Consider the following 24,930-nt stretch of genomic DNA (forward strand, 5'->3'; position numbering starts at 1 on the left):
ATCTGCCTTAAAGGGGAATGTGATTTCCTGTGTAAACAACCAGCTGTTTGTTTAAAAAACTTTCCCTTATATGCTGGAATTCTTCCTATGGAGCTGAAGGGATATTTAAAAGTAGCAGATTGAATAGAGGATGCTGGAGACACCTTGATATCTGAAGACCAAACTACTAGAATGGACTGATCCTGGATGCACTGTGCCTGATGGAGCAATATAGGGGAAACAATGTTGTGAGGAAATATATAAAAATATCATGAGGTGTAACTGTGTCTATCCTCAGTTTCTAATGAAATTATCAACTGGTAATGAAACGCGTCAAGCAGTAAAATTTTATGCAGCTCCTTCGTGTCAATAATATCATCAGGATTGTGACTGTATGCTCAACTTTGTTTGGATAGTTTTTTCACAATAAGACAAATGCTAAAAGTGTCCGATTGAAATGGAGATTGAAAGAAAAAAAGACCGGACAAACTAGGGATAGAGTCACCTGGCGTGCCTCCTGGATGGACATGGAAAAACATTATCAGAGGGGCTGACTCCTTATAGCATGGATATGTTTTGTTCCTAAAAGTGGATGACTTTTGATATCCAATTTTAAATCATGTCTGTTTACAGTTAACACCCCTTGCCTATATCTGGCATCAGTATGGAGCATAAACATAGAGACTCACCTCTATATATGAGGATATTCCTAAAGAGGAGAAGATACATTCAGCTGCTTTTTACCTATATTCGCTAAGATTTATTATCGGATGAGCATTACTGTGGAACTAATGTTTATGTAACACATTTTTAAAAGCCAACAAACACCATGCATATTGATTATACCCGGGTATTAACAGTTATTCAGACACCAATTGAACGCTGTATTGTACCATCTGTGACATTTCATGATCTATATATTTTATATACACTGTTGTATCTTTGGTTTACATGTATTATTTGTTACTTTGGATTTATATTAAAATTTGTTATATAAAACTAAAAAATAACCTGTCCTGACTTATAGTTTCATATATTATCGTGGTTGAGGTGCAGTTTTGGAGGTGCATAATAGGGAAGTTAGCTGTGAGTGCATTTTAATATTTATCTGCCCAATTAGCTGTCAACTACAAAGGTTGCTCTGGGTTTTGTGGATTATAATTTTGCCATCTTTCATGGATTATCAGGTTGTGTGTTTTACTGAATTTATGCTGAAGGGAAGGATCTCTCTGAATATTATGTATTTTTTTTAAGCATTGCTTGCTCCAAAATAGTTCTGTGTTTGGCCCTGGAATTATTTGGCCCACGTTGAGTTTCACAGCTACTAACCAATACAAAATGGCTTTCCTGTGCTCTGAGCACAGCGACTATGTATTGATGAGAAACTGACAGGCCACTTACGTTCTCGTCATACACAGGGTTGTTTCCCCCAATCAATTTCAAGTAAGAAGAGGATTCACCTTAGATTTAGGTGAGCAAAAGAGTGGAGAATGAGATTGAGAGTCAATATGATGCTGATGACTGATACGTCAACAGCATGATGATGCACAGCATGGGTATGCTGGTACTTGTAGTTCTACAAGCGCCAGCATACCCAAGCAGTTTAGGCATGCTTGATGGGACTAATAGTGCACCAGCAATAAACACTAAAATCTTTCTTTTACACATTTATTACCCAACACCCACTGGAAGTAGTGTTTGGGGAAGATAAACTCTTTCCATCATGGGGTTGTTTTTTCTAGAGGTTCGGGGGGACAACACTTTTTGCGGCCAGATTCCTCTAGGGAATTCAACCCCGTCTTAAAAGGCTAGGACTGGTGGACATCATGACAGAAGGACCCAACAATGCGCAGTTTCCCTATTTTAGTGTCACCAACTCAAATGGACATAGCCTAGTGTGTTTTTCCCCCAATTATTATCATTATTATTTTAAATAAAACTACAATTAAAAACCAGTTTTCATAATCAAGATGATTATCATCATGCTGTATGCATTTACACATATATGCTGATTCGCGCGGAGATACATGGAGCCATCATTTATGCGTATTCGCATGGTTTTGTGTGAACGCATTTTTCTCCTGCATTTTAAATGCAAATGCATTCAGCCCCAAAATCTTTGTATTTAAATTGCATTTAAATGTTTTCATAATTGGTCTCATGGTATTGCTTTGTGCTAAAGTAGTTTGTACCTTTGATTAGTTTACTGCTATTGAGTGTACCTTTTTTTCTCATGTTACTGTTGCTCTACTTTTTTCATACATAATTTTAATGTATTTTGTGTCATTATGAACCTTAATTAGAATAGTGTATCACAATTGTTTTGTAACAAATTAATATATGAGAACTTTATAACACCATATCCAGAAAAAATGATGCTCTATATTCAATAAAATCTTACTTAAATAGAGCCCAGTGCTCTGTTCTTGGTGCAGAGTGGCAGCTTATATAATATTTAGGTATTATTTATACCACAGCTCTGGCAAAAATGGAGCAGGGATGACCACTGCCACCTCAAAGGTGATGGAGGATTTTGGAGCAGGCAGTGGTGCTACAGACTAAATAATAATAATTAATAACTTTACAATGAATGTGCTCCCTCGATCCACCCTTTCGCCTTAAAGGTAACAGTGGAAATGCACTGCTCTTTCCCCCATATTTGCGTTGATACATTTACCCCTTTATATTTACTTTTCAGTAAATTGTCATAAAAATCAATCATATTCTGCAAGCTATAATGTCGTCTATATAAAACAAATCTGCACATTCTGAGGCTGATATAGAGTCAGGAGCAAATACAGCAGCAGGATGAAAATTTTACACCTGGTAAAACCAAGTAAAATAGATGTGGTTAGTTATTATGTAAAACATGCAACAGCATTCGGTATTTGCTCTGCATACAAAAAAGTTTGTATTTTCACTAGAGATGAGTGGGCTCGGATATCTGAAATCCGAGCCCACCCGAACGTTGCCGATCCGAGCCGGATCCGAGACAGATCCGGGTATTCCCGCCAATTGCAAAACTGAAACCGAGGCTCTGAGTCATAATCCCGCTGTCGGATCTCGCAATACTCGTATTCTATAAATTCCCCGCTAACCGCCGCCATCTTCACTCGGGCATTGATCAGGGTAGAGGGAGGTTGTGTTAGGTGGTCCTCTGTCCTGCTATATCTCGTGCTGTGCTGTGCTGTGCTGTTCAGTTCTGTGCTGTGCTGTGTTCTGCTCAGTCCAGTGGTGCTGTGTCCTGTGCTCTGTCCTTCTGAGTTCAGTGGTGCTGCTGGGTCCTGTGCTGTGTCCTGTTCAGTCCAGTGGTGCTGTGTCCTGTGCTCTGTCCTTTTAAGGGCATTGTTATTTCCCCATTATTCCCAAGTTATAAAAAAAAATAAAAAAAGTTATAAAAAAAAATAAAAATAAATAATTATAAAAAAAAGAAATTAAAAAAAAATATCCAAAAACAATCCTGCAGTATAAGTCCATTGGTACTGCAATATTACAAAGTTCACTGATTCTGCAGTATAAGTCCATTGGTACTGCTATATTACAAAGTTCACTGATTCAGCAGTATAAGTCCAGTGGTACTGCTATATTACAAAGTTCACTGATTCTGCAGTATAAGTCCAGTGGTACTGCAATATTACAAAGTTCACTGATTCTGCAGTATAAGTCCATTGGTACTGCTATATTACAAAGTTCACTGATTCTGCAGTATAAGTCCATTGGTACTGCTATATTACAAAGTTCACTGATTCAGCAGTATAAGTCCAGTGGTACTGCTATATTACAAAGTTCACTGATTCTGCAGTATAGGTCCAGTGGTACTGCAATATTACAAAGTTCACTGATTCTGCAGTATAAGTCCATTGGTACTGCTATATTACAAAGTTCACTGATTCTGCAGTATAAGTCCAGTGGTACTGCTATATTACAAAGTTCACTGATTCAGCAGTATAAGTCCAGTGGTACTGCTATATTACAAAGTTCACTGATTCAGCAGTATAAGTCCAGTGGTACTCTCCTACACTTGAAAGCTTGAGCCTTTAAATGAAAAAGTCACTCTTCATTGCTCGAATATTTGCAACAGGGACAGTTTTTTTGTTAACAAAGTCAACAAATAACACTTCGACCCTGTCTGTCTTTCACATACTTGATGGGATCTCAATGATGAATGCTCTGTACCATGGTCGTCTAAAACAAGAGGTATTGACGTGCTTGAACTACTGTAGTGTTTATAATTTATAAACACTACACTTGAAAGCTTGAGCCTTTAAATGAAAAAGTCACTCTTCATTGCACGAATATTTGCAACAGGGACAATTTTTTGGTTAACAAAGTCAACAAATAACACTTCGACGCTGTCTGTCTTTCACATACTTGATGGGATCTCAATGATGAATGCTCTGTACCATGGTCGTCTAAAACAAGAGTTATTGACGTGCTATAACTACTGTAGTTTTTAGAAATTATAAACACTACACTTGAAAGTTGGAGGAGGTATTGTGGCCCCGGTACCAAATTGGGTACCGGGGCCACTCCACTATGCAGTCCAGATAGAGGCGTATCAGATATTAAACAACGTTGACTGTTGCTGCCAAATCATAAATTAATGAAAATGACCTGTCATCGTCAAAAACAAGAGGTATTGACACGCTCGAACTACACCCTGTATATGCTGCAGAGGATGTAGGAGCAGGCAGCTGTGCAGTGGAATTCAGACCATTTGAAGGCGGAGGTATTGTGCCCCCGGTACCAAATTGTGTACCGGAACCACTGCACTATGCAGTCCAGAAAGCTACCTCGGTGAAACGTTTTGGACTAAAAACAATATTGTGAGGTGTGAGGTGTTCAGAATAGACTGGGAATTAGTGGTAATGATTGTTATTGAATGTTATTGAGGTTAATAATAGCGTAGGAGTGAAAATAAACCAAAAAACTTGATTTTAACACTTTTTATGATCTTTTCAAAATAAATCCGAATCCAAAACCTTAAATCCGAACCAAAACCTTTCGTCAGGTGTTTTGCGAAACAAATCCGAACCCAAAACCTCAAGCAAATCCGAATCCAAAACACAAAACACGAGACACCAAAAGTGGCCGGTGCACGTCCCTAATTTTCACCCCTTGGAGTGCAACAGGGTGTGTGTGCTTGTCTGCAATTCTGCACCTGGGCAAAATTTGCAGTGAACTCTAAATCAGCCACTAGAAGTTACTAAAGACTGATAGTATGAGTAAGGAAACATATCTGACCTGACAAACATCTCTGTGTTGTCCTACCAAGGCATAGTGTAATGGTGTGTGATTGTTTCCATCCAGTTTATTGACAGATGCTCCATTCTCCAGTAGTAATAGTACAGTGGCCTGCAGTTAAAAAGACAAAAGAAAACTAGTTTAATTTGGTGGGATTAAGGACTTCTCATCAACTAACCAGGGAACCTATTCAGTGAACATTCGGCAGCATCTTACCATCAAGAACCATTTCCTTTGTTTAATATATTATGGGGCAGATTCAATTCCCCGCGTTGTGCTTCAGAACAATGGTTGCATTATTACTGTTACTACGGTAATTTCTCAGCTGATTTTTGCTCGCAGCTCTATGAGCCACGGAGATTTTCTGAGACATCCCAAGGTCGCGTTGTTTTTTAGGGAATTGAATCTGCCCCTATAAATAATAATATATATGAAGTCATACACAAACACACACACATTATAGAACAATTATCTAAAAAGTATTAATGAAAACTCTTAGGTGTTTGTACAGTATACCCACATAAGATATAATAAATTTCAAAACAAAATTACACACATGGTAGTCATTTAATTGATTCAAAATACATATATATTTAACAAGTTAACCCGTGCATGATACTCATGCATTCTAGTCAAATCAAGCTACTTAAGGTGTTAAAAAGGTTCTTGTCATGCATTTGGGCCTAGCCCAGGCCTCCTCAAGGGAAGAGCGTTACTTCCCGACGCAAGCGCCCTTTTTTAACGTGGTTTTGTCCACATGTCACCACCTCATCATTTTTCTCCATCACCTCAACCTTCATCTTCATCGCCACATCCTTCATCAAGCTACTTAAGGTGTTAAAAACTCCCCACTGTCACCCCTGGCAACCACCAACCACTCCCAACTGTCACTTCTCCTTCAAGAAATATATAGGTCAGTGTATAACTCTGCCCAGCAGGTGGCGCTGCAGCTTGGTTTTTTTTATCTTATAAATCACTAATATTGTTCCCACTGTCAAGATAGGTACTAAAACTTATAGCAACCAAGAATCTGGGTGTCACGGGTTTCAGCTTTATTTTTACTTTTCACAGTTGCCTGGGCACCAGTTTCCATAAGTGTCGCTCATCATATTCTATGTTATTTTCTCCCTCTGTCCTAAAGGATCAGCTGTAACTATTGCAGTAAATAATTACTACAGAGATCATATTGAAATATCTGGGTCAACAGAATTATTACAACTACATGTAAATATCAATGTGTATTTATCTATAGTTTTCTACTAAAACATCTTCCAGCCTTAGATACACTGGCTTATACTTACAAAGAATCCATTTTGACAGGCCAGGTGTAGAGCTCTGTAGCCTGAGGACATTTCCTCTAAGTTAATTAGACGCGGACAGGTTTCCATGAAGAAACAGACCAGGCTTTCAATTCTACAATATTCCTTTTTATTTATAGCTTGGTGAAGTATTTTCAGCCACTGTGAAGTATTTCCTGGAAACACTTGGTATAAAAATCTATAACAAATAAAAAAATGATTTAGATATAAAAGTATTCACCTTAGTACAAGACAGGATTAATATCTTAAGGTTATACGAAATCTAAAAACACATGCCAGTAACAAATGAATGGACTATAGTGCACTTTCTGTTGTGTGGCTTAAAGAAGTGGATTTTAAATCTGTAAGAGTAAATTTCTAGTTCTAGGTCTCTTGCAGACTGCAGTAGGTTTTCTCTAAGATTTATGTACATCTTGCTCTATCAATTTTGCCCTCATTTAGACAAATTTTCTAGACACTAAAGCAGAGTAACATGTCCGTAGCATTATGTTACCAACACCATGCCAATGTAGTGATACTATTGTGAGGATGATAAACTTGCACCAAACCCAGCACCAAGTTACATCTCATTAGACCATAGAGTCTTCCTCCACTTAGAGTATGGGTCCTCCACATGCTCTCTGACAAGTTCTAGGTGAGATTTTGTGATACTTTTCTTCAACAATGGATTTCTCTTTGCCACGCCGATGTAAAGTGAATATTTGTTAGGTGCCTAGTATATTGTTTTCCCATGTACAGTTTCTCGTATCTTTACCACACAAAACTATAACTCAGTCAGGCCGATTTGCAGCCTAACAAGAGCTCTTCTTGAACAGATGATTAGATTTTATAAGATGGCCTGGTATACACAAAGTTGTGCAATATTCTACTGTTTTATGATGAACTTGATAGCCCTCCCAAGTATCCATGAAATCTTATAGCCTTTTCCTTATTAGTTCTTTTCAATAACCTTTTTTCAGATTTGCTTTAAATGTTCTTTGGTCTTCATGGTGATGTATTTTTTGAAATATTATCTCACACGGAGAGAATGCATTTGCTTATTCAATCTTAACACTTATACATAGGTGGACCTTCAATTAATTATGTGACCACTGAAGAAACCTGGAGCTAGGCTGGCAGGTCTTGTCATAAACTTACAGAACTGGCAGTAGAGGTCATCACCTATAGCAGCCGTCATTCCCATAGGGTACTCGGATGCCCCCAGGACTTAACTCTAATGTAGTGTAAGTTTATGAGCAACACCACAGCGGATGGAAGATGGAGGGTATCCAGATGGTAGCGGGTAGTCGGAAGGCAGGCCTAGGTCAGGGGGTCCGTAGCAGATAGGAAGGCTGGAGATAGGCAATAAGATCAGGGCTGGTGGCAAACAGGAGAATACAAGAAACAGATCCAAATGTCAGGGCAATCAGAAAACAGACAAGGTCCAATAACAAGCAAGGGGTCAATCTAGAGTATCAGCAGCAAACACCAGCTGTTAATGGCAGGGAGCCTAAGTCCTCCCTGCCTTAAATACAAAAAGTAGCCAATCAGAGCCCTGCCTGCAAAGTATCCCCAGGAGCTGCCAAATTAAATAGATTAATTAGCCCGCAGGCTATTATTTTGCGAAATGCGCACATGCCCGGCTGCCCAGTGTTGCCCTGAAGCAGCGTTGCTTAGAAAGCATCCCGGCTGTTGCCATGGTGATGGCCATGATGGAAGGAAGAGGAAGTAACGTCCCGGCTGTTGCTTTGGCAGCGGGAGGAAGCGAACCGCAGATCACTGCAGTGTCACTCACCGGACTGTGAGTGCTACTTCTAAGGTAGCTAGGAACCGTGTCCGTCCATTATAATGAGGTACTGCGCATGTGCAGTCCCTTTTAACCTTCAGTTCTGTTCCTTTAACTTAATTGGCTGATCAGGCAACACTCTCTATATTAAGCACCTGTGGTCAATACCACGTTGCCTGATCTTGGAGTCTCATTCCTCATGAGTCTCTGTAGTTGTTCGAGTGCCTGCTCGTGTGTTCAGCTGATGCTGATTCCTGTTTGCCGTTTGTGGTTTCCAGACCACTTCTATTCCTCGTGTTCCTAGTGTCTTCAGCAGCTGATTCCTATCCGCTGCCTCCGTATATCTACAGTTACAGATTACTGCAAACTCTCCTGTGTTTCATCGTGACTCCAGCAGCTGATTCCTATCCGCTGCCTCCGTGTATCTACAGTTACAGATTACTGCAAACTCTCCTGTGTTTCATCGTGACTCCAGCAGCTGATTCCTATCCGCTGTCTCCGTATATATACAGTTACAGATTACTTCAAACTCTCCTGTGTTTCATCGTGACTCCAGCAGCTGATTCCTACCCGCTGCCTCCGTGTGTCTAACAAGTTACAGATCTCTCCAACTCTCCTGTGTTACATCGCTACTGTTCCAGCTGATTCCTGTTAGCTACTTCAGCGTTTCTACAGAGTCCTGCTCGTCTCAGCGCTCCAGTCTGCATTCTACCTGCCGTCAGCTGACCCGCTGCCTACTGCTTCTACAGTGTGTCCATTTGTGTCAACTTGCCTGTTAGCATCGAGTCTACGCTCCTCGGCTTCCAGCTCTGCTCCATCGCTTCAACTCTCCCGTGGTCTCCTGCTGTTCAATTCGATATACTACTGCTTCCTGAGTATTTGTCGTCCTTGCTGGCCTACCTACAGTGCGCTGCACCTACCTGCCGCTTCCATTCTGCAAGGACTTCTCATCTCGTCTGTTCCCTGCCGCTCAGGTATCCCTGCAGCTATCTCTAACAGCCTGCTCATCTGAACCACGGTATGCATACTTCTCATTGACTGTGCTGGTGTATTGCATATCCATCTGGACTGAGTTGTTCTCCTCCAGAGTTTCCATCCTCTGAGACTATTGCTATTATTGACTGTGTTTCCTTTTGCTGGACTATTCTAGTGATTTTGTTTATCTGTGCAGTGCTGTTCATTCATTATTATTATTGTGTGCAGTTCAACGTGGGATCAAGTTCAGTGTACCCGTGTAGACTCTGCATTGCATTTATCTCCTCGTGTGCTTCCTCACATATATATTCAGTGGTACAACTTGCTAGAGGCAAACCACTGATTCCTGTTTCCCTGTGTCACCAGTTGCATATATCCTCTCACATAAGCAGTGGTACAACTTGCTACATGCAGACCACTGACTTCCCCGTTACCTTCACCTGGATTCCATTCCTTCACTACTGACAGCGGTACAACTTGCTATACGCAGACCGCTGACTTCCACCTCCTTATTACTCCTGGACATTCTTCTCACTATAGCAGTGGTACAACTTGCCGTGCGCAGATCACTGACTACCCTCACGTGCCCTTGTCCATCCAGATCCTCGTGTTCAGTTACCTATTGTTTACCAGTGCTGCTAGTCATAGACTTTCTGAGCATTCTCTAACCATCTGCTGTTTCCAGTTCCATTATCACCCTGCCATCAGAGTATCATATACCAACTCTACTGCTCTGATAAGACCATCAGCGGGTGATACTGGGTAAAGACTCCTAGTGCCCGTGACAGTAAGATCAGGCCATGACAGACCCAGATTCGGAACACACAGCTAAAGAGATGCTGCAGCATCTGGTCACTCGTGTGGAACAACAGGATGTTCGTCAACAACTATTACTACAATGTTACCAGACGTTAGTCTCCCAAAGAACGTCTGGGCAGAATATTACAGCTTCTGTTGATGCTCCTGCGCTTTCCTCCGTTTCCCCAGTGCCATCCCAGGTGTCTACGGCTTCCACGCTTCACCTGCCAACTCCGTCAAAGTATGATGGAGATCCCAAAACATGTAGAGGTTTCCTCAACCAATGCTTAGTACATTTTGAGCTCCAACCTCAAAACTTTTCGACTCATCGTTCTAGAGTGGCCGATCTCATCTCATTGTTCTCAGGACAAGCTCTCGCATGGGCTTCCCCTCTGTGGAAAGAAATGATCCGTTGTTACAGGATAGTGCCAAATTTATTTCCAAGTTTCGTAATGTATTCGATGAACCAGGTCGTGTTATTTCCGCTGCCTGCAGCATTCTTCGTTTACGACAGGGTTCTCGTACAGTAGGACAGTACGTCATTCAATTTAGGATCTTAGCCTCTGAACTTCAGTGGAACACTGAAGCGTTAATTGCCGCCTTCTGGCAGGGGCTCTCGGACAAAATTAAAGATGCACTGACTACTCAAGAACTCCCTACGTCTTTAGAAGATTTGATTTCTCTTTGTCATCGTGTGGATCTCAGATTTCGTGAGAGGGACTCTGAGAGAACTACTTCAGCTAAAACATCTCTTCGCCCCACTTCTCAAATTCGTCCTGCTTCACCTCCGATGATACCGATGGAGATTGGACGTTCCAAACTAACCTCTGCAGAGAGGAATCGAAGAATTAAGAATAGACTTTGTATCTATTGTGCTGATGCCACACATATGCTCCAGTCATGCCCCCAAAAAATCGGGAAATGCCAGGCCCTAACTAGTTCTGGAGAGGTGAAGTTAGGGTCCCTGGAGTCCTCTCCATCTTCTACGAAATCAAAAATCTGTTCATTTGAGGTTACCATTTCATTTGCTACTAAGTCTTTTGAGTCCCAAGCTCTGATTGATTCAGGAGCTGCGGGAAATTTCATTTCTGAATCCCTTGTAAATCAATGGTCCCTACCAGTGATTACCCTGAAGACTCCTATTACGGTGACTGCTATCGATGGATCACGTATTATCAACGGTCTCATCACCCAAAGTACGTCTTCAGTGACCCTTCAGATTCCTGTCCTACACCGAGAAGAAATTTCGTTTTTAATCCTTCCTGTTACTACAAGTCCGATTGTTTTAGGCCTTCCATGGCTTCAATGTCATTCTCCCCAGATTGACTGGCGCACTCCTCAAGTTACGTCTTGGGGACCTGAATGTCACCAACATTGTCTTTCTCGTGTTGTTCCTCGTAAAATACAGCAAACCTCCATTTCACCTTCCTCACCGGGACTTCCTCCTCAGTATGCTTCATTTGCCGACGTCTTTGATAAAGCTCAGTCTGAACGTCTTCCCCCTCATCGTTCATGGGATTGTCCGATTGACCTGTTACCTGGCAAGACTCCACCTAGGGGTCGTGTTTATCCACTTTCATTACCTGAGACTAAGGCTTCTGCTGAATACATCCAAGAGAATCTCCAGTGAGGATTTATTCGACCTTCTACTTCTCCCGCTGGAGCTGGGTTCTTCTTCGTGAAGAAGAAAGATGGATCATTACGCCCCTGCATAGATTTTCGTGGACTTAATGCTATCACTATCAAAAATCGGTATCCCATTCCTCTGATTACTGAGTTGTTCGATCGGATCAAGGGAGCCCGGATTTTTACTAAGTTGGATCTTCGTGGTGCCTACAACTTGATTAGAATCAGGTCCGGTGACGAATGGAAAACAGCTTTTAACACCAGAGATGGGCATTATGAATACTTAGTAATGCCCTTCGGGTTATGTAATGCCCCTGCTGTTTTCCAGGGCTTCATTAATGAGATCTTTCGGGACTTGTTATATGTATGTGTCGTAGTATATCTGGACGACATACTCATCTTTTCCCAAGACCTGCCTTCACATCACCAACAAGTGGCCGAAGTTCTTTCCAGACTCCGGAAAAATTCATTATTCTGTAAATTAGAAAAATGTTCATTTGAGTTGCCCCAGATTCCATTTTTGGGTTATATTGTTTCCGGAGTTGGTCTACAAATGGATCCAGAAAAGGTGAATGCTGTGTTACTTTGGCCTCAGCCAACTACTCTTCGTGCCATTCAGCGTTTTTTAGGCTTCGCCAACTACTATAGACGCTTCATTCAAGACTTCTCTTCAATTGCATCTCCCATTGTGGCTCTAACTCGCAAAGGGGCCAATACTAAGCAATGGTCATCTGAGGCTCTCCAAGCCTTTCAATTTCTTAAAGAGTCCTTCTCCTCTGCTCCCATCCTTCGACAGCCTGATGTGATGCTTCCCTTCTTCCTAGAAGTAGACGCCTCTAATGTTGGTTTAGGAGCCATTCTCTCCCAGAAATCGGAGCAACAAAAATTCCATCCTTGTGCCTTTTACTCTCGGGGTCTTCTGCCTGCGGAGAAGAATTACACCACCGGGGACAAGGAGTTGCTGGCTATTAAAGTAGCATTGGAGGAGTGGAGATATTTGTTAGAGGGAGCTCGTCATCTGGTGACAATTTTTACGGATCATAAAAATTTGTCATACCTACAGTCTGCTCAATATTTAAATCCTCGTCAGGCAAGATGGTCTCTTTTCTTTTCCTGTTTTGATCTAATCATAACCTTCAAACCAGCTGCAAAGAATAAAAAAGCAGACGCTCTATCTCGAGCCTTTGTGGCGTCCTCAGACGTTGAAGAGAGTCCTAACCACTTTATATTAGACCCCAAATGTATTTCTCTGGCTGCTTCTTCCACTAAAGTGCTACCATTTGGGAAGACCCTCGTGCCTCCTGCTCTTAGGAAAAAAATCCTTTCATGGTTTCACTCTTCTCGTTTCTCTGGACACGCTGGTGAACGCAAGACCTTTGAAATCCTCTCTCGAAGTTATTGGTGGCCTTCTATGAGGAGAGATGTCAAAGAGTTTATCGCGGCATGCGATTTATGCTCCCAGTTCAAGACCCCCCGCAGAACTCCAGCGGGGTTGCTTCAGCCACTACCCATTCCATCTAAACCTTGGACCCATATTAGTATGGACTTTGTTACTGAGCTTCCTCCTAGTAAGAATTGCAACACCATTTGGGTAGTGGTGGATAGATTTTCGAAGATGGCGCATTTCGTTCCCTTGTCTGGTTTACCTTCTTCTTCTACCCTGGCTGAACATTTCATTAGAGAAATTTTCTGTATCCATGGATGTCCGTCCGAGATAGTGTCAGATAGATGAGTACAATTCGTTTCCAGATTCTGGCGGGCCCTTTGCAAGACCTTGGGCATACGATTAGCACTCTCATCTTCCTACCATCCCCAATCGAACGGACAAACTGAAAGAGTCAACCAAGATCTTGAGACTTTCTTAAGGATGTTCTCGTCAGCCAATCAAGACAACTGGGTAGAATTACTTCCTTGGGCTGAATTCGCTCATAACAACATGTACCATGAGTCATCATCTAAAACTCCATTCTTTGTGGTTTACGGTCACCATCCGTCTTTCCCGGAATTTCCTGCCCTCCCGCCCACCCAAGTTCCTGCTGTTGAGACTTTGTGTCAAACCTTCAAAAATATTTGGGCTCAGGTAAAAACCTGTTTAAAGAAGACATCTGCCAGATATAAGTCTTTTGCGGACAAAAAGAGACGGGCCATTGAAAGTCGGAGACCGGGTGTGGCTATCTACTAAGAATATTCGTTTGAAGGTTCCATCCATGAAATTTGCTCCCCGTTTTATTGGTCCATATAGGATCCTTCAAGTTATAAATCCAGTTTGCTTCAAACTTTTACTTCCCAAGAGTCTTCGTATTTCCAACGCCTTCCATGTTTCCTTGCTCAAACCTCTCATCATCAACCGTTTCTCGGTCCCTCCTTCAGCACCTCGGCCACTTCAAGTTCATCAGGAGGAAGACTTTGAGATTACTCAGGTTTTGGATGCTAAAATTTCGCGAGGAGTTCTTCGTTTCCTCGTGCATTGTAAAGGCTTTGGTCCTGAGGAGCGTTCATGGATCAAAGCTGAAGATCTCAACGCTCCAACCCACTTGAAAAAGTTCTATACCAAATTTCCGGACAAACCCGGTTCCAGGTGTTCTGTGCCCACCTTTAAAAGGGGGGGTACTGTCACTCACCGGACTGTAAGTGCTACTTCTAAGGTAGCTAGGAACCGTGTCCGTCCATTATAATGAGGTACTGCGCATGTGCAGTCCCTTTTAACCTTCAGTTCTGTTCCTTTAACTTAATTGGCTGATCAGGCAACACTCCCTATATTAAGCACCTGTGGTCAATACCACGTTGCCTGATCTTGGAGTCTCATTCCTCATGAGTCTCTGAAGGTGTTCCAGTGCCTGCTCGTGTGTTCAGCTGATGCTGATTCCTGTTTGCCGTTTGTGGTTTCCAGACCACTTCTATTCCTCGTGTTCCTAGTGTCTTCAGCAGCTGATTCCTATCCGCTGCCTCCGTATATCTACAGTTACAGATTACTGCAAACTTTCCTGTGTTTCATCGTGACTCCAGCAGCTGATTCCTATCCGCTGTCTCGGTATATCTACAGTTACAGATTACTTCAAACTCTCCTGTGTTTCATCGTGACTCCAGCAGCTGATTCCTACCCGCTGCCTCCGTGTGTCTAACAAGTTACAGATCTCTCCAACTCTCCTGTGTTACATCGCTACTGTTCCAGCTGATTCCTGTTAGCTACTTCAGCGTGTCTACAGAGTCCTGCTCGTCTCAGCGCTCCATTCTACCTGCCGTCAGCTGACCCGCTGCCTACTGCTTCTACAGTGTGTCCATTTGTGTCAACTTGCCTGTTAGCATCGAGTCTACGCTCCTCGGCTTCCAGCTCTGCTCCATCGCTTCAACTCTCCCGTGGTCTCCTGCTGTTCAATTCGATATACTACTGCTTCCTGAGTATTTGTCGTCCTTGCTGGCCTACCTACAGTGCGCTGCACCTACCTGCCGCTTCCATTCTGCAAGGACTTCTCATCTCGTCTGTTCCCTGCCGCTCAGGTATCCCTGCAGCTATCTCTAACAGCCTGCTCATCTGAACCACGGTATGCATACTTCTCATTGACTGTGCTGGTGTATTGCATATCCATCTGGACTGAGTTGTTCTCCTCCGGAGTTTCCATCCTCTGAGACTATTGCTATTATTGACTGTGTTTCCTTTTGCTGGACTATTCTAGTGACTTTGTTTATCTGTGCAGTGCTGTTCATTCATTATTATTATTGTGTGCAGTTCAACGTGGGATCAAGTTCAGTGTACCCGTGTAGACTCTGCATTGCATTTATCTCCTCGTGTCCTTCCTCACATATATATTCAGTGGTACAACTTGCTAGAGGCAAACCACTGATTCCTGTTTCCCTGTGTCACCAGTTGCATATATCCTCTCACATAAGCAGTGGTACAACTTGCTACACGCAGACCACTGACTTCCCCATTACCTTCACCTGGATTCCATTCCTTCACTACAGACAGCGGTACAACTTGCTATACGCAGACCGCTGACTTCCACCTCCTTATTACTCCTGGACATTCTTCTCACTATAGCAGTGGTACAACTTGCCGTGCGCAGACCACTGACTACCCTCACGTGCCCTTGTCCATCCAGATCCTCGTGTTCAGTTACCTATTGTTTAGCAGTGCTGCTAGTCATAGACTTTCTGAGCATTCTCTAACCATCTGCTGTTTCCAGTTCCATTATCACCCTGCCATCAGAGTATCATATACCAACTCTACTGCTCTGATAAGACCATCAGCAGGTGATACTGGGTAAAGACTCCTAGTGCCCGTGACATGCAGATCGTTACAACTGGTTACTGTTTTTAAGGTTCATCTTAGCAAAATAGGTAAATACTTTATTTCTTGTATTGATTATAAAGTTAAGAAACACTATAAATGTTTTTTTTTATTGGATATTACAGAGTACTTTATGTTGATCATTTTGGTGCAAGAAAATAAAATGAGAAAACTGTCAAACGGGGTAGTTACTTTTTATAGCCAATGTATACATATGCATTAAATGATACAATCTGTAAGTAGTGTGATTATTTTATTGAGCTGAAATAAACAGTATATCAGTATTCTCCTTACATTATTAATTTTATGAATGTGAAATCCTGGTGGATGTGCATTTTTATTACTTACAAGGAATTTGCCTTTAGCATCTTGTTTTTTGATTTACTTTCAAGAAACAGCTATAAAGGAAAGGAAAACAGTATGTATTTAAGTATATAATCATTGCTGAAAACATATACAGTACCTGTCTCATAATCTCGCGTGACTAAAGAAAGTTACAAAGACATCAGTGAAAAACAGATTAAAAGTGTCTTGAAGTCAGTTTTTCAGTTTTCACACATTGCATATGGCATTAATGTTACTTTATCTCAGGGTAAAAGTGAAGATATTTCTAGTGTTACAAGCTGTAAAATGTTTTCTAACTTAAAGGTACCACTACTATAGAAGCTTTTAGCTTATCACACCCTCTTTTGGTGATTTAACCTGCAATCTATTCACAAAATTATCAATTATTCTACTATATATTAATAAAATCTACAGAGGTTTTTAGCAAATGTAAAAAACAAGCAAACAAACAAAAAAAAAGTTTCAGTAATGGAAGTGAGATATGTACAAACCTTTGGGCAGAGGCGGAACTCTCCGCATCTGCCATGCAGCGGGGCCCATTATCTCCATTGGCCGCGGTGCACAGCACATTCCACACCAATGGTAGTTCCGACACTGCTTGGGCCAAAGTACAACCTCCTTAATGATAACATTGAGTCTAAGTCATCTGGCTACACATAGCTAATGTCCTCTAGGATTACCTTATAGTCCGTGTAATTATCTGGATTAACTTCAGTAACTTCCAGGAGGGGTAAATTAAGCAATTTACGTGTACTTGCTAATAAACCAAGAAACAAAAAAATACTGGTTACAGCAATATTAAATGAAAAAAAATTCTGTCAATTATGGTGAAAACAATTTACACAGTACCTCTATCTTAAGGCTATAGAGAATAGAATTTCAATGGATGAAACCCACATTTTGTACTATCTAACATTTATACCATGTGGTTTAATTGCTAAAAAAAAATAGTGATGTTTTCATTTCATATGCACCTTTATTTAACATATGTTAGTAAATGTACAGAATCAAATTATTCTTTACCTACCCCTGTTTCTGTGTGTAGAATCATAGACTAGGAACATTTACTAAGTTATTTCACAAATAGTGCTCCTGGGCTCTCCTCTCTGCAAAATCCACTATCACCACAATGCAATTTCCCACCGATAAACTTCAACAAGTTAAGACTTCATTAGACATGTACTTACTCTTATTTTAACAAAGATGGCCCTGTGTTGCCCCCTTAATATGTGCGATTCCTTAGTAACATAGCTAGCCTGTCAGGCCGGCATAATTCTAATGGTTTCTTTCTTGGAGATGTGTCACTCTCAAAATCTCTTTAGCTATGTTGGTGCAGTTTTGCCAGCTTTATTCCTGCTTCCACAAAACAAATTGTAATTTCAAACTGATCCTGCTATTTAGGGGTAGAGGATCAACCACTAGGAGACAGGGAGGATTACGTATCCCCCATACAGCAATTTGTGGACAGTAGCACACGCATTACTTCTGCACACAGACTCACCGTGTGCAGAAGTAATGCGTGTATTACTTTGTATTTCTTTCAAGGCACATTACAGTAAATATAGGTAGCCTCTGGTGCAATCACAGGCTTCCCTTATCAAATCACTTGTGTACACCTGGATGTACCTAGTTTTATCTCACTACGTGCTATGAGGAGTAGGTAATAATGTAAAAGTATCTCATCGCCTCTTTGAAGGCTATGTGTTGTTAGAGTTAATCTATTATATTTGCCAACGAGGATGAGTTTATAAACCCGGATTCTAAGGTATATAAAACCTTTATTTTGCTGTTCTTGTCTAGTTTTTGTTTAATAAACATAAAATCACTAATTTTTCACTTTAAAAATACAATAGAAATTGTATTTCATCATAAAATCTCAATTATTTTTCAACTTTTAGGTTAACAAATGCAGAATGAATTCCTTAAAATCACTGGTGTTGTCATAGATGTCTGCTGTAGGCAGGGCTTATGAGCAGAATATTTACTTTTCTCAGACGATTTGATAAGTGGATGCAGTGTATTAGTTTTATTTTTGGGTTTTTTTATATGTAAATTACAAACTTGTGTGACTTTCTTTAGTCTAGACAGATCTTTACAAAAGTAAGAATCAACGCTACATACTTTTAATATGGCTTCCAGAAAAGTCATCAATGAATTGCTGAGTATCTTTCTTCTGAAGCACCGCTCTGCAGTCAGATGTTAATGTCTGTTTGTGCCACAAGTGATAAAATCCTGAACCTTGAGTAAGTTGCAAGTTGATACCTAGTGTCATGCATATGTCATTTATGCTTAATGGCCTGTGTAATAAAAAAAAATTTGTAAATAGAAAATGTTTACAACAGCAGCATTTTTAAAAAAATTGTCCCTGTTACTTTATTGGGGTTCACAAGCCCTTCATTGACTAGTACACACTCAGAACCAAAGGGTGGTAATTACAAAAAGTCTAAAAATCAGTGTCACTCATGGCCCTTCTTCAACTCTACCCACCTGATTTTCCGGCTCATCACGTTGTGGGCCATATCTTAATCGCCGCAAGAGCGGCTATTGCTCAGCACTGGAAGAGCCCGGCTCCTCCACCCCTCACTAAAGTTATAGCAAAAACCCAGCATAATTATGTAATGGAAACAATTGGTTTCAAATACTCAGCTTCAGCATCCTCCCCACTGATGAAGTGGTTCACCTGGGCGGCTCCTGGTGACGCCCTTCCACCCCCCTTCCATGCCGCTTTCCTATAGGTTGTAAAGTACCCCTCTCTTTGTCTTTTTTGGTTTATTGTGTATTTGTCTAAGATACCTGTTGTGTTTACCTGCCATTTGACCACGACTGTCTATGTATATTTCTCACTTTGGAGAATTCAATAAAAAACATTTTGAGTTAAAGAAAAAATCAGTGTCACTCCTGTCAATGCTGATGTTTTACTGAAGGAAGGAGACATTTTTATCATATACTTTTACATTTCATCCTAAAATTATGCCATTCCTTTCAAACACATAAACCATATACAAGTATGGTATCTATTGTGCATATACCAGTTGTCTAAATTCAGAAAGCCACAAAGAAAGTAATTTAACCCCACAATCTTCCTACATCAAGTACACAGTGTTCTCCAGGTGTCCAGTTCCATATACTACTGCGTCCTGAGTATTGCTTTGTTCTCTGACAGCCTGCTCTCCTGAACCGCGGTATGCATACTTCTCATTGACTGTGCTTGTGTATTGCATATCTAGCTGGACTGAGTTTGTTCTCCTCCGGAGTTCCTATCCACTGAGACTATTGCTATCATTTGACTGTGTTTCCTATTTGCCTGGATAGTTATTGTGACTCTGTATATTTGTGCAGTGCTGCTCAGTTATTATTATATTGTGCATATCATCGTGGGATCAAGTTCTGTGTGCCCGTGTATACTCTGCATTGCATTCATCTCCTCGTGCTCCTCCTCACATATATATTGCAGTGGTACAACTTGCTATCCGCAGACCACTGACTACCCTCATGTTTCCTTGTCCATCTAGTTCCTCGTGTACAATTATCTACCTATTACCAGTGCTGCTAGTCATAGACTTTTCTCGAGCATTCTCTTACCATCTGCTGTCTCCTGTTCCGTGGTCATCCCACTACCAGAGTACCATATTACCAACTATACTGCTCTGGTAAGTCCATCATCTGGTGATACCTGGGTAAAGACTCCTAGAGCCTGTGACAGTAACATGGTTTTGTCCAGGAGACTTAAATAAGAAACTTCTTAATTAAAGTTCCTTAATGAATCAGGCCCTTAGTGATTGTAGCGCTTGAGTATATTGTATTCCATATACAAACATGTAAGCTGAATTATAAGGGTCTGGGTAGCCCTTACCTCAAGCTGCTCTTACTATTGCAACTTTATCCCAGTCACAAAGTATTCATCGCAGATACCCCCTCTTCTATAATATTTATTTCTTGCCTGCAATAGTACTTTTCTATTATTTGTTGAAATACTTTGCCGTTCAGTGCCCATTCTCCTGGATGGAGCGGATACCGACTGAGATAATCTGCCACTCTATAGTCCTTTTCATTTACATGAAGTGCTGAGAGGATATTTTTCTGCACATGATATAATTGATTATATGACTGCAATCAAGTGCTTGTTCTTGGTGCTTTCTTGTTTGTTTAAATAGGTTACCACCATTCGAATTGTCTGCAAAGATTCTTAAATGTTTGTGGTGCTTCCAGGATATATGTATGTTGTTGGCAGGGAGCGCTATGTTCTGTCTCCTACCAATTGTATTAATCCCCGGTGGTAACAAGAAGTGGAACATTGTCCGGTTGGCCACTTGGCGTTATTGCGCATGCGTGAACTGGTAGTTTGGCTTTCACGCCGTTCTTTTGTAACCGTTGAGAGCGATAGATGCGATCTGTAGTAGTTGCGTCTATCTGTTTGCTTTCACATATACAACTATATAAAAGTGACCTGGGGCTTATTTCAAAACAAGAGCCTGTCCATAACAATAGTATTACACACAAACAAGCAGTTTTTCAAATGCCTGAAATTAACATCTGTGAGTGCAAACATTATAACTGGGAGTACCTGCATATACCATCTGCTGCAAGTTCTGTAATATAACCAGTATCTTTGTTAAGTTTAAAACATATGGTGGCTAAGTGGTTAGAACTTCTGCCTCACAGGCGCTGGGGTCATGAGTTCCATTCCTGACCATGGCCTTATCTGTAAGAAGTTTGTATTTTCTCCCCGTGTATGCGTGGGTTTCCTCCGGGTGCTCCAGTTTCCTCCCACACTCCAAACACATACTGGTAGGTTAATTGGCTGCCATCAAAATTGACCCTAGTCTCTCTCTCTGTCTGTCTCTCTCTCTGTCTGTGTGTGTATGTTAGGGAATTTAGACTGTAAACTCCAATGGGGCAGGGACTGATGTGAATGAGTTCTCTGTAGAGCGCTGCTGAATCAGTGGCACTATATAAATAAATGGTGATAATGATGATGTGTGTAGATTAACATCTATACCCAATACTGCTGCTGACTCCTTTACAGACACCCGCAAAGGTTCTGCCAGTAAATACAATCTCTTCTCTTTGCATGCAATCTCTTTTCCTTTCGATTCCATATACTTCAGTGTTTAGAGAGGCTCCCAAGCCGTAGTAGCTTGAATCTGTCATTACCACAGTTCATTCTGGTTGTGAGAGGTGGATCTTGCCAGCAGTCCAGTGACTTCCTAGTACTCTGTGTAAGACTTAATGGTTGGTCCAGGGATTACAGAGGCCCTCTAATTATAGATTCCTCATGTGCCAGCATCTCAGTGGTAGAATACCTATGGTTAGGAGACATTCCCACTGAAGATTTCTGTTGAGACTGGATAAGCTAAATCAGTTGTCGACTCATTTGGATTCTCTCTTGTGACACGGTTGCTTTGTCTCTCACTGTATCTGTATTCCCAGGAATTTTTGTAGCAAGTGGGAGGTCTAATTGGCATATGGTGAAATTTTGTAGCAAGTGAATGGATTTTGGGGGTATTTTAGGATGAGTGACATAGATCTGCGAATGTCGTTTTGGGGCTGTTATTTTGTTCTTGAAAGTAAGTGTAATGTGTGTCCCTTGAACTATATCAGGTTGTCTATAGCAGTGCTGGCTAAACAACTTGAAGATTATTTATCTGTTTTATGAAATATTTTTATAAGTAAAAGAATATACTTATATTTGTTCATAATATATATTGACTTTTTATTTGCAAAATTAAAAATATTAATATTAAACACTAAAATATTTGAATCCTAAACCATTTAGGAACTAAAATTGCAATATATTTTTCAAATACTATAGTGTACTGAGGTTTATTATCAAACAATATATATAGTAGGCTTCAATTTATTATTATTATTCTACCTTGGCACAACAACTATTTCAAATCGATCCTTTATTTTTTGCTGTATAATGTCCTTAGTTTTCTTTTGAACTTTCCGAGCATGCTTGACCCATTTCTGACAGCGTTCCAAATCATACGATTTTTTGAGCCACTGCAACTCTGAAAAACAAATGCAAATTATGCTTGTTTTTTTTTATCTTTGTCCTTATGTTGCCTCTTGCTTCTCCTGCTATGTATGTATTTATGTACTGTAGGTACAAGTTTCTTTCCTTTGCTAACATGATACCATAGGCTCTGTCTTAGATTTAGTTCTATATGTGTAAAACATTTTTCTAGACAATAAACCTAATAAAACTAAAAAGTAAATGTATTCAATATACAAGATTAAGTATATAGAATACAACAGATTTTAATTGTATGTAACAATCACCGGCAGATTATTGGTGCAATATTGTCCAAAGTGTTTATATCACCAACACTGGGTTAGTGATTTTCATTATTTTAAATAAATACATTTATCAAACAATGTACACTATTGTATTCCTTTTATATTTGTTTCATTACAGTTCAAAGGATCTAAATGTGCCAGAATAAATCTTTGCCGGAACTAGTTTAGCTTTAATAATTAAAAAAGAATACTGTAGACAAAAGCGTCTGAACACATATACTTTCTCACAAGCATTTTCTTCGATTTGCTTTACGTTAATTTTTAATCTCCCGGGCTACCCCTCTTCATTGGAACGACCTCCCTCGCTCATCCGAATGTCCCTTAATTTGGGCTCCTTCAAACAGGCACTCAAAACTCATCTTTTCCTCAAAGCATACCAGCCATCCACCTAATCTTCTATCCATACTTGATTACCTTACCATCTCTCACCCCTCTCTTGCGCTTGATCCCCTCTTCTAACTCCCTTTGTGCCTCCTGTCTGTTTACCCTCCCTCTAGGATGTAAGCTCTTATGAGCAGGGTCCTCTTTCTTCTTGTTTCTCTACCAATTCTTCTGCTCTTACATCACTATGCAAGCTATGTTTGGAGTGTTTGAAGTCTTGGTAGTATTTGTTTAATGTTAGGTACTGTATCTACCCTGTTTGGTCTTATGTCTGTCTCTGTACGGCGCTGTGGAAACTTTGTGGCGCCCTATAAATAAAGGTTATAATAATAATAATAATAATAATAATAATAATAATATACTTCATATTAGCATGCATGCATGCAGACACTATGTTAATGTATTTTTAAAGCAAATTATTTTACAATCTTAAATTTAACACAATCAGAATGTAAATAAGATTATTTATATTAATAAGAAATGTCTTATGGGGATTTTATGGGAATCATGAGACATTAGGTAGTATCACTTTTTCCATTTGTTGCTTGACCTCCAATACACTGTCCTATAACGGAAAAGTACATCTGCATTTTATAATGTGTTCTTGTAGGTATGATTTGTAATCTGTGGACCTATCTCCATTACAGTTATATATCATAAAACATACCTACAGTACAGTCCCGATTTCCACGTGACAGTGCAAAATTTCGTCACGCTGAAAGGGCATAGGCTGTCGACATGAAGAGTCGCCACAAATTGGCAGGGTTTGAGTGTATGCGGGCATGATTTGGGTGGATCAGGGGTGTGGCCCATGTGTTCCAATTTCCCAATCAGGAATGTTGTCAGGTATAATAAAACAATATGTGGTGCAACCATAACTTTGAATAATAAAGCGCATGAGTGGGTATTTATGTGACAGATTTCGGTGCTGTTCCATGGAGGAAAAAAAATCACTATTTCAGATAAGACATCCACATCTCCTTCCTTTTATGCTTCATATTGTAGACGTAAGTAGAAGAGAGAGGCTGTGGATATTTCCAAGAATGAATTCACATCTGGAGGAGAGATTAAGTATTCCACAGAATCTGACTCTCTAGCCAGTGTACTTCTGGCATGCATTAGGTTTGTAGTTTAAATTGTGAGAAGGTGCTCCGTTGCAATGCCATTGAAGAGGGTGAAAATAGAAGAAAGAAGAGGATTTCACTTACCAAGCCTGGGACCCAGCGGCGGTAAGTTCCTGTCTTCTTCTCTTGCAGGTCCAGGCAGCAATGGCCAGGGAAGCCAACGGAAGAGGTGCCCGCTGGACAGAAGAAGGTAAACGCTGGACAGAAGATAGAAGACGCCGAACAGAAGAAGAGGAAGACATAAATGGTGGGGAGCACTTGTAAGAGCTAAGAGCACCCCTGCCAATTAGACAGCAGAGAGCAAAGCGCCAAAGAAGAGAAGAGGCGCTGGCAGCTGGAGAGTCTGGAAGACCCAAAGACGCCGAGCACAAGCTGAGCATCCTGCATGGAGCAGGTAATTACAGTTGCTCCGGCTAGGTTGGCACAAGGCCAGTGGGCAATTCGGGCACTAGGCCCGTGGGCAAGTACGGGGCACAAGGTCTGGCACAGTTAGGTAGCAGGTAGGGCTTATGCACCAGGCCCTTAGGTGAGCAGCAGGCCCCTTTTAGTTTAGCTGGGGCACCAGGCTTCTTTAGTGTTTCTGGGGCACAAGGCCCAATAATCAGTTAGTGGGCAAAAGGTCCAATATTCAATTAGTGGGCAAAAGGCCCAATATTCAGTTAGGCTAGGCGCAAGGCCAATAGAGTTAAGAAGGGCGCAAGGCTTATAGGTAGTCATTGGGCACAAGGTCCAATAGGTAGTAACAGGGCATCAGGTCCGGGAGTTTAGGCAGAGAACCCGGCC

General features: G+C 40.9%; 2 protein-coding genes across 2 annotated transcripts in view; both read right to left on the minus strand.

The window, feature by feature from the left end:
- The window catches only part of LOC142150074 (uncharacterized), a 124,665-nt gene extending 106,044 nt beyond the window's left edge, over window positions 1–18,621 (minus strand). The window contains exons 1-5 of the mRNA XM_075205318.1: window positions 18,461–18,621; window positions 17,020–17,096; window positions 16,343–16,392; window positions 6,525–6,720; window positions 5,224–5,334 (exon numbers count right to left, since the gene is read on the minus strand). Coding sequence (XP_075061419.1) covers window positions 5,224–5,334; window positions 6,525–6,720; window positions 16,343–16,392; window positions 17,020–17,096; window positions 18,461–18,611 — 585 coding nt within the window. The 5' untranslated portion in view covers window positions 18,612–18,621. The remainder of the gene's footprint in view (window positions 1–5,223; window positions 5,335–6,524; window positions 6,721–16,342; window positions 16,393–17,019; window positions 17,097–18,460) is intronic.
- A 3,589-nt stretch (window positions 18,622–22,210) lies between these two features.
- The window catches only part of LOC142150797 (uncharacterized), a 91,522-nt gene continuing 88,802 nt past the window's right edge, over window positions 22,211–24,930 (minus strand). Inside the window, exon 9 of the mRNA XM_075205982.1 lies at window positions 22,211–22,353. Within this exon, the coding sequence (XP_075062083.1) occupies window positions 22,211–22,353 (143 nt within the window). The remainder of the gene's footprint in view (window positions 22,354–24,930) is intronic.

The sequence above is a fragment of the Mixophyes fleayi genome, chromosome 4, assembly GCF_038048845.1.
Source record: "Mixophyes fleayi isolate aMixFle1 chromosome 4, aMixFle1.hap1, whole genome shotgun sequence".
NCBI lineage: Eukaryota > Metazoa > Chordata > Amphibia > Anura > Limnodynastidae > Mixophyes > Mixophyes fleayi.